General features: G+C 38.0%; 1 protein-coding gene across 4 annotated transcripts in view; it reads left to right on the plus strand.

The window, feature by feature from the left end:
* GHR (growth hormone receptor) overlaps positions 1 to 9,397 on the plus strand; it is a 130,656-nt gene extending 121,259 nt beyond the window's left edge. For all 4 annotated transcript variants that reach the window (XM_015848673.2, XM_015848674.2, XM_032441512.1 and 1 more), the window contains exons 7-10: positions 2,788 to 2,959; positions 4,668 to 4,758; positions 6,325 to 6,394; positions 6,591 to 9,397. In XM_015848673.2, the coding sequence (XP_015704159.1) occupies positions 2,788 to 2,959; positions 4,668 to 4,758; positions 6,325 to 6,394; positions 6,591 to 7,553 (1,296 nt within the window). In that variant the 3' untranslated portion in view covers positions 7,554 to 9,397. The remainder of the gene's footprint in view (positions 1 to 2,787; positions 2,960 to 4,667; positions 4,759 to 6,324; positions 6,395 to 6,590) is intronic.
* The last annotated feature ends 1,224 nt before the right edge of the window (positions 9,398 to 10,621 follow it).

Raw genomic sequence — 10,621 nt, forward strand, 5'->3', positions numbered from 1 at the left:
TTTCAAGGATAAAATATTTCTCTGTTGGTTTTCCTAAGCCTCAGGGATTTGGAAAAGTGCACAGTGTTTTTAGTACATGGAGCAGGAATCTTATGTTTGGAAAATGTCACCAGGCCTGTCCAGATTCCTTAGTGTTCTAATATTTGTAAACATTGTTTTAATGTTTTTTAAAAGATTGAATTACGATTTAAGATTGGATCAGTAATCTAATAAAATCAAGACACTGGTAAAACATACAAATGTCGCACAAGACAGCAGTGTATATGTAGGCTTACTGCCAGGATGTTGTAGAACATTTGCATATGTGGAGGCTTTTTTTTCTGAATACGTGACCAATGTAATGTCTTCTCAGAGCACAACTCTTCCTTTCTTTTCTTACGAGAATGATCTGAGTTAAATGACAGAAGGAAAGCAGGTAATACTGCTGGCAGTTTGTCTTAATCAGACAAATCTTAAACAGAAGGCAGGTTTACCAGCTGAAATGTAGCTGAGACAGACCTTGGACTCCTGGTCCTTTTCAGTACTATGTTTTTCCTCCCCTTATTGGTGAGAGTAAAGACCAACAGGCCCTATATTGTCTGTAACCTTTTCCTTATACTTACCCAAGTTTATTTCTGTATTTGTCTAAGCTGTATTTTCTGCATTATCTCTATATTTTAAATGACTGGGATTAACTTTTTGCCATAAATCCTTAACATGAAAATCTGCCGACTTCTTTTGATTTACAAAAGCAGGTGGCAATACAGATACCTCTTTAAAAAGGCAGTTGTTGTTATTTTTTTTTTTGTAATCCTTAAGGTATCAACCATATAAATCCCCTTCTAAACCTTTGTTCTTGTTCCAGTACCATCAATAATTCCAGGATGCCTTGGGAGTGATTCTCCCCAGGACAGCAAAGTTTGAAGTTCAGTGTTTCTTCTTGCAGAAAACAGATACTGCTGAATACTGCATTTGCCTCAAGAAAAATAGTGCTTGTGTTGTACTGGAGATGTATGTGTTGTGTGTTACTGCACCTTTCCTTTTAAAACCACAAACGTGGCATTCAGCCCCTATCAATTACAATACAAAAGCCAAATTTCTGAACATAATCTTGATCTGAATAGCAAACTTCCCAATGGCAGCAGTGGAGCAGCAGTTTCTCCCTGTGCATTCTTTGCTATAAATATGTTCTAAAATGAGCGTTGAAGCAGCAAAGAAAGGGATGTCCAGTTATGCTTCGATTACATTACTAGTTTTATACACAGAAGACAATCTCAGAGTGCATGGATACATCTCAATGATGGATAACTCTGATCCAAAAAAGTAACATAGAAAGGAATTCTCTGTGCTTAAATTCTATTAAATTCTCTTTGCTGAGTCTCGTGATTTTTGCGTAGGTTTCAGATTTAACCTGTTTGATTTTTCACATAAGTCATTCAATTTTTCATTCAACTTTCTTGCAATTTCAGGTCACTTCTGTTACACAGCTACAGTAATTCTACTTCATGTTCTTCAGCTCTCTGTTCTGACTTGCATGCTGCCTTTTCCAAGTGCTGCTGTTATCTGGGGTACATAAAGTTTAGTGTGGCCAGCTCCCCTCTCCTAAGAATCTCCATTAAGGGTTCCAGAAAAAAATAAGTTATCTACAGTAAAACTTGAGTGTGCTATATTTTGTGGCTTCTTCACACAAAGTAAAGCAGAGTAGTGCCTGTCATATTCCCTTCTCAACACTTTCCAGCTGGGTTGGCTTCCATTATTAGCAGAAAAAAGAGCAGTCTGTCTGTGATCAGTGCCTCGTGTAAGATCTGACTGGTCACCATTTGGAACACTTGTACCTCGAAGCATCAAGGATGACGAGTACTCCACAGGTCATGTCTAACAACTGAAAGTGCTTTGAGTATAGATTGTTCAGCACTAGTGATTATTGGAAGGTAGTGGTGATGTTTCTTTGAAGTTCCCGGTGGCTGTTGTTTTTCAGGTATTTTAATTCTTAAGCCCATGGAGTTCTTATCAGTATCAACCTTCTGAAGTAAATGCAGAATATAATGTCTGCCATGTGGGTTTCTAATTGGTGTACATTTTCCTTACTTTTCTATATTTTCTACACTTTCTATGCTCCTGTCTGTTCTATGCTAAAATACATATTCTTTGATGGGGAGGAAGAATAAGGAGTGATTTTGTGTGTTAAGACCTTAAGACCTCCAGTATAATTGCCTACAAAGTTTGATACGCAGCAGCAAGAGTGTTGCCTTTGATATAAATATCTCAAGACCTACAATGTGACACCAGCTCTACCGGACTATTTTTGCATTATCACATTTTATATAGCCTTGAAGATTTTGAGAGCTGTGCAACCTTTGCAAAATAATTAGATTTTGTTAGATGCCATAAATCTGGTTTTTTAAGCCTATAAATCATTTCTCTTCTTAAAATAAATTCTTCAGTAGGAATCACAGTTCTTTTAAGGCTCCCATGTTATTTTAGCAAGTTTTTTGGCATTGTGAAGTCAGTAATGTTGTGTCCTAACAGTAAGAAGATTCTAAAGCTTGGTAAAAACAGTGGAGATACCACAACTGCCTTTCTTCACTGTGTATTTGGAGATATTTCATTCTTAGCTTTTCAACCCCTGAAAGTCCAGGGTAGCTAAGCCTGAAGTAAATGGTGTGACTTCTCTCTGAACTCTTCTCATTGTATCCCTAATGTTCCAAGTACAAAAAATACCTTTAAATGTCAATTGCTGAAATCAAGAAGCAGCGTAAAATTGCAGGTAACTCACCCAAATATATCACAGCCTTTCTGTCTTTGCAGTTAGAACCCAGGCTCTCCACAATGGTTCCACTGTATTCTCTGAAGATGAGCCGAGATTATGAGATCCGAGTCCGATCAAGACAACGTACCTCCGAAAAGTTTGGGGAGTTCAGTGAAATCCTCTATGTTTCCTTTACTCAAGCAGGCATTGAATTTGTTCATTGTGCTGAAGGTAAATAAGACAAGTGCATCAAAATGCACTTACAACCATGACCATCTTTGTGCTTTTTTTCTCTGTACTTTTGATGTGTGCTTGGATGGGTCGATCATTTAGCCTACCACATGCAAGTCATTTGGTGAGATTAAGAGTTCGCAAGTTCCATACAGGTTCAGAAGGGAACTTGTAGTTCAGTTCAGTGCTTGTACTTGTTTTAAAACTGCCATCAGCAACTGTTTCCCAGGTCATTAGAGTGCAAAAGTACAGGTAGCTTTGAGGATCAGAAATAATACCTGCTCCTATACATGCTCCTATACAGCTTAAAATGAAGGCAGATAAACATCAGCCTCCACTGTACAAGCAGAGCATTCTAAACTTTTCACAGCATGAACTCTGCAGTAAATTATTTTAACAAACCACTTCATTTTCTGAAGTATCAATAGAAATACAAACAACCTGTAACTGTTATCTTTCCCAGTCTTGATGGTCCCCTTTTTAACAGCCTATATTACCTAGTTTAGGTGAATAGCTGGTGAATAGCTCTATGGAATTGCAGGATTGTGACATAAGCTGGAAGTTCACAGAGGAAAACTGATGAAGTGTAGGATGGCTCTGACAAAACATCATGTTCCTTGTTCTGTGTTTCACCAGTAGGAATGCATACCTGGCATTTTCCACGTTAAGTACTTCAATGCACATGCAGTATTCTGATTTTTTTAAGCAGCTGGACTCCAGTCTCACTGACATTAGAAGTTACTGGTTCTGCATTAGAACAGGGTCCTGTCTAACACAGATGTAGCTATATAGAACTTCAAGTAGTCACGTTTGAAAATGTGAAGTTAGTGACTTTAAGCTGGGAGTGAATGTCTAAAACTGAAAATTTCTCTTTCCTAAAAGTCCATACTTTGATGTATAGGCCACTATACATGCTGTAGGATTCCAAAGCTTCCTGCCCAGTATATTTACCCAAAAAGTGAAGTCTGAATATAAAATTTAAAACTGGGAACGAGTGAGAAGGATCTTAGGCTACAGCCAGAATAAATCTCTCTGTAGTTTGAACTCTATGGTGACAGCTTAAATACAATTGAATTTACAGTTCGCAGTGGACATTGCAGTAAGCAATTGACATTACTTAAAAGATAAAACCTTTCATTTATCAGCATTGTTCCTCATCCCTGCCAAATCACTTTTATCAGTGGCATAAAATTCTTTCTGTGTAGCTGTCTGCAAGGTAAAAAACTCTTTTTTTTTCCAATTGGTACAGCTCAGCTCACAACATAATTAATGTTCTGCCTTTCAAAGAAGCGGTGTTGCTGTCTTCGATACCACTATGGTGCCCAGGATTTAGCAGAGATACACGCTGTTAATAAGATTCTTTCTGCTTGGGCTATCAGAAGCAGTAACGTGGACTACAAAGGGGACTACTTGGGAGCACGTTCCTGGCTGGCAGAATTTTCCCCCAGTCTCCTTTTGCTATATGTATTGTCTGTGCTCTGATCTTACTCATATCAAAAAGTTCAGACTCTTTCTGCAGGCAGTCTCAATTGTCTCACATATGCTGCATGGAAACTATCGATATCAAAGACTGTTTTTATTTCATCTTGCTACGGAACTTTCGCATTTATGTAACCAAGATTTTTCCTATCATTTTTTCTGACTTTGGAATCCTCAGGTGGCTGCAGAGATGCAGATTCTTGCTATTGTTTCTGTTTTATGTTTCCAGAAATCGAGTTTCCCTGGTTCTTAGTCATTGTCTTCGGAGTGTGTGGGCTGGCCGTGACAGCGATCTTAATCCTGTTGTCTAAACAACCAAGGTAGAAGGTTTATCCGTTGTATTTTATTTAATTGTAGTTTAAGAAAAGGTGCTTCAACTTCTTCGCATCTGGGGGGCTAGAAACTATTCTGATGGTCACTGTCCACCCTCTCAAGCTACATGGGCGCTGGCACATGTGCGTACTGGGCTCTGAGCAGGGGTCTAATGATGCTGACAATTCCCATTCGGACTGCAGAGCATTTTATAACATGGCATTTACTTAGTGTAGTGGACTTTGAAAGCAGTTGGTATTTTTTTAGTCAAGTTTTGCAAACAGTATTTTTTACACGCTTCTGGTGAAAAGTTTCACTCAAACATGTGGCTGTGTATTTGGGTTTGTTCTAAGGCTGTTCCAGTAATCTGAATATTTCTTCACTGAGCCAAGGGAAAGAACTTGAGTCATGGGGCAGTGTTTGGTATCTGTGGATAGACCATGCATCCTATAAATAACAGGGATGAAATAAAACAAAGCTCAGGATTGTGTCATTTATAAAAATGACACGATGACACGTTTATAAGAATGACACAATGGTCTCACAGTGAATTCGTTCCTTAAAATATGTGTTTAGGGAAAGATTTTGACAGGATTAATTCACTTCAGAGCAGCACCATGACCTAGCCCCAGCGCACACATACGTATTGTCAGTATTCTCATATATACACATTGAAAATTAACACTGTTTTGTACGTACCAGGTGAAGGCGAGGGAGCTTCCTGAACTATTTCTGCAGTCAGTGAGTCATAAAATCCTTGTTCTGTGTCATTAGATGGATTGGTTCCCAGTCCTGTCAGAATATCTGATTTGTGGATTCAGATTTACCTTCTAAAATGCAGATGGAATCCAGTATAAAGAAGATGTTGAGTTTTCTTTTGGGGATTACAATTTATGTGTTTGCAAAAGAAACAGAGAGGTAAAGTGGAAGAGGGTAGGCGTGACCGTAGCTGAATTATTAGTTATTTTCTCAGATAATTTTAAATTCATTTTATGAAGGATTGAAATAATGTCTCAGCAGCATCAACACACATAAACAAGTTCTTTCTCAATGATGATAAAACCTTCGTGTTGTCATATTAATTCTTGCATCAATTACTGTCATGCAGATGACAAAACGCTGGCCTAGCGTACTTCCTTTTTCTGTTCCACTCTTTAAATTCATCGGGCTCATGCAAGATATTACTTTATCCTTCAAAAAAAGAAAAAAGGACTGTGGGAAAACACAAACATTGAAACAGCTGGCAGTGCTTTAGGAATTCATTCGCCTTATATAAAGCATTAAAATAACTGAATGGAGTCAGGTTGGAGTTCAATGTAAATTTATGTGATTCCAACATGGCAGGCTACAAAAATCTAGGGTTTGTTTTGTTTTCTTTTGTTTTGCTTTAATTTGGAATGTGAGGAAAAAAAAAAAAAATGCTTTTCCTTAGCACTATTTTAAGCTGAATCTTCAAAGATTTCAGTTTTGAAGCAAAGAAATCTAAATGCAACATCAAACTCTCTTCTTTCTGGCCTCCTCAAAAAGGACTGATGTAAATTAAAAACAATCATTTGTTTGTTTGTTTTTTCCAGGTTAAAAATGCTGATTTTTCCTCCTGTGCCAGTTCCAAAGATTAAAGGGATTGACCCAGATCTCTTGAAGGTAAATGTTGCATTCTGAAATCTACAGCAGGAATTACAATAGTAGTAACAGGTCACAATGGCTATCCCAGACAGAACTACTTTCTAGGAAAGTATTAAATCTTCCAGCAAAGCGTGGGGAGATGCAATAGAACAACTTAGAAGCACAAATATTTTTATTTTTTCCTTTACAACATCTGTTTTTTCTTGTTTTGCAGAAAGGAAAGCTAGATGAAGTGAACTCCATCTTAGCCAGCCATGACAACTACAAGACACAGTTCTACAATGATGACTTGTGGGTTGAGTTTATTGAATTGGACATAGATGACTCCGATGAAAAGAACAGACTTTCAGATACTGACAGGCTCCTGAGTGATGATCGTCTGAAGTCACACAGTTGCTTGGGAGCAAAGGATGATGATTCTGGACGTGCCAGTTGTTGTGAACCAGATATTCCAGAGACAGACTTCAGTGCAAGCGACACATGTGATGCCATCTCTGACATTGATCAGTTCAAGAAGGTAACCGAAAAAGAAGAGGATCTCTTGTGTCTTCATAGGAAAGATGATGATGAGGCACTTCAGAGTCTTGCCAACACAGATACCCAACAGCCACATACCAGTACTCAGTCTGAAAGCAGAGAGTCATGGCCACCTTTTGCAGACAGCACTGACTCGGCTAGTCCATCAGTCCAAACTCAGCTAAGCAACCAGAATTCTCTGACAAACACTGACTTCTATGCTCAAGTGAGTGATATTACTCCAGCTGGAAGCGTTGTGCTTTCTCCAGGGCAGAAATCCAAGGTGGGGAGAGCACAGTGTGAAGGCTGTACAGAACAAAACTTCACCATGGACAATGCCTATTTCTGCGAGGCAGATGTGAAAAAATGCATTGCTGTGATTTCCCAGGAAGAGGATGAGCCACGTGTTCAGGAGCAAAGCTGTAACGAGGACACTTACTTCACCGCAGAAAGCCTTACCACTACTGGTATCAATCTTGGAGCTTCGACGGCAGAAACCCCAAGTATGGAAATGCCTGTCCCAGACTACACTTCTATTCATATAGTTCACTCTCCACAGGGCCTTGTGCTCAATGCAACTGCACTGCCTGTGCCAGAGAAAGAATTTAACATGTCTTGTGGCTACGTGAGCACAGACCAGCTGAACAAAATCATGCCGTAGCAATTCTTTGACTAGATGTGTGCAGTATTTCACAGCAGAGAGTCAGCTTGGGCTTGTGTGCTGAAACCAAAATGAAGTCTAAACGTTTGTCGTGGTTCTTATAAGTTTATCTCAAATGTTGAAACATAAATATTCATCAGAATATTCCTCCTGTTCTGTAAATATTATCTATGGATTTGTCTTGAGACTGCTTAACTAGACGTGACTGTCTTGTTCTCGTGGGTGTTGATTTTTGTGATACTAAACGTTGAAATGTTTAATGTACAGTAAATCGTGCTTTTTGATAAAGCTAAAAATCAGGTGGTCTAAAATCTGAGAATTTAGTAAAAATCATGCAGTTGACAGAGATCTTTCTATCTAAAATTGGGCATGATGGTGAAAAACAACACAAGCGTAGCTTGAATAAAACATTTATTTTGATCTATATAAATTAATAAAGTATATTTTAATATTCTAGTCACAAAAGCTTAGGTGTTTTATATTACACTACATGACGTAGTTCAATTATGATGGCCCATCCAAGGAATGTAAGCACTGCAGTCTTGAAAAGGAGTTTTCTGTTTTATGGGAGTTTTGTTTGCAGCAGAAATTAAAAATAGATTTTTTCAGAGCCATTTTATACCTCCAAAGAAATCTGTTGAGAAAGTTTGGAATATTTTAGGAACTTAGAGTAACTGATCCTATTGCTTTCTTATGGTAACTAGTATAGGAATAGACCTGAAATTTAAAGTTTTGTAGAAAACTTTAAACTATACAAAATATTTGGACAAAAATTTCTGTTCTTCGTCCAGTTCTGATTAATGATAATATACTTTTTTAAAGCAAGATTTCAGTGACCACAGTATTAAGGAGTATGGAAGTACACTTCCACTGACAATTTCTGAAAACACATGAATAAGCTCTGGTGATTCAGCAGCATAATCTTTTCATTTATTTGACCAACTTCTGAAGCCCTCCAATGGACAACTACTACCACTACAGTTATTAGATTGTGCCACATAAAGTATTGATTAAGAAAATAAGGACTTCAGGATTTGGCCAGCAGCTGGTTCTTTTTAGGCTATTAGTAGACTTAAAGGCTTCGATGGAACACGGGAATTGAATACAGTGTTGTGAAAAAGGATTTTTCCTCTTTGCCTATCAGCATCTCCTCTGACTGCGCCAGGCAGACTTAGGAAAGAAAAGAGGTGAGAAAACCAAAACCAAGTGGGAAAGTTCTCTTCATTCTTAGGTATATAAAGAACTTGACAGAGCTTTGCAATGAGTTTTTATTGCTTCAGAAGTTACCTTACTAGGCTATAGCTGCATCATAGCAGGGTTCTTCTGATAAAGCAAATGGGGATGTTCATTGCCTTTCTCTGACATGAATGGGAAGTGTATGACGTGCAGTGAATGCAGATCTTGCTCATGATGTCTCCCACTGAACTCACTGATGCTCTCCTTGTGACCAAGGGCTACAGGACTGAGCCCAACTATTGGGTGGGATTTTTACGTTTAGGACGTACTTTATGGTAAATGTGCATTAGGTATCTTGCTAATTTGCTGCTATATTTTTCTAACAGCTACATTATTTAGTTTCATATAAAATTTCGTAGATGATAGACACTAATGCAAGTAAAGCCTATGTGTGTTTGGAAAATGTTTCTTACTCTGTTTCTATTGCCAAAAATAGTTAAATACCTCAATCAAACTCAGAATGTCATTTTGGTACTTTACTGGTCACACAAGCCATTATTCGCCGGTCAGAAGATGTGTCTTTCAGTTTCTATTTAACTTTCCTTATGTCAGTGTTTTGTTTGTTTTCCTCAAAGTTTAATAAATGTATTGTCTTTGATCTGTCCTGACAGAATGTGTTTTATTGCAGATAATTTGGTGTTCATGGAAAACAGAGATTCTGCCAGGAGAAATGGAGTATTTCTTACTTACAGCTTTCCTTTGAACACAAGCAATACCTACTGGCATTAGTTTTTTCACTTATTGATATTTATTTAGTTAAAAATAGAACTACATACCTAAATTTGTAGAAGGAGATAGGACAAACTGTGCCCAGCACTGGCCCAGACTGTGTTACTAATTTAGCAGACCTTTGGCTGGAACAGTGTGTGACTGCAAATGAATAAACCGCATTAGTTCGAGATTCACACCTACAATTCAATCCACAAATCAGATTCTGACAGTCCTCAGTACTTGCTTATAATTATACTTTAAACCTATCAGTAAATGATCTCTGAAATGTCAGAAATACAATATAGGCTGTCTCTATTAAAAAAATGTCATACCTTGGATGTTTCCAAGTGTGTATCTTGATCATTTATTACTGGCAGAGTTCTCTATACAAGGGTAGAGAGGGAGCTTTTGAAATCCAACTGGATGCAACTAAATCCTTGCCTTCCCAAGGAGTCAGGATATGATTTAGATCCCCATAGAAGGGAAGTCCATAGAAGTCCAATACCACTTCTGGAACTCTAGGAAAAACAGCACCAGGCTTATGTAGATTCTGTCTCATCTGAAAGTTTGAATGATGATAGATTTGGCAGCTGAACTGTTCCTCAGTGGAAGAGGACAGGATGTGGAATGTAAACATTTTTTGGGTCTAAGTTATCACTATGGCCAGCAGTGTAAAGAGCTGCCTGTCTGACTGGGTTTGACATCTGCTTTAGGTTAGTCATTAGGACTCTTCAGACCAGAGTAGGAGTGTGGGTGTTTTCCTCACACTCAGAAACACAACTATGTTAGTGAATACGCTTACTTATATAATCTTAAAGCTTCAGAAGGGTTATGCATTTTTTAAAGTTCTAAAACTACTTAATCTCCAGTGGGAGATTGGGAATTCACAGCTGGGGAATTTTAAAGTTAGAAATGGCAATGAGCACAGTAGTTCTACACTACCACAAGGGGAAGTCCATCTCCCATTGCTCTCATCTATGCCATTTCCAGTCCTCTCAGCAAGTGTTCTTAAATTCCTAAAACCTGAGTAAATTCATGGCAGAAGAATACCAGAAGCTACATTATGTTAATTAGCAAGATAAACTAATTAAACAAAATTCTGGGTGAATTCAGGGAAGAAA

This window comes from Coturnix japonica, chromosome Z, assembly GCF_001577835.2.
Source record: "Coturnix japonica isolate 7356 chromosome Z, Coturnix japonica 2.1, whole genome shotgun sequence".
Classification (NCBI taxonomy): Eukaryota; Metazoa; Chordata; class Aves; order Galliformes; family Phasianidae; genus Coturnix; species Coturnix japonica.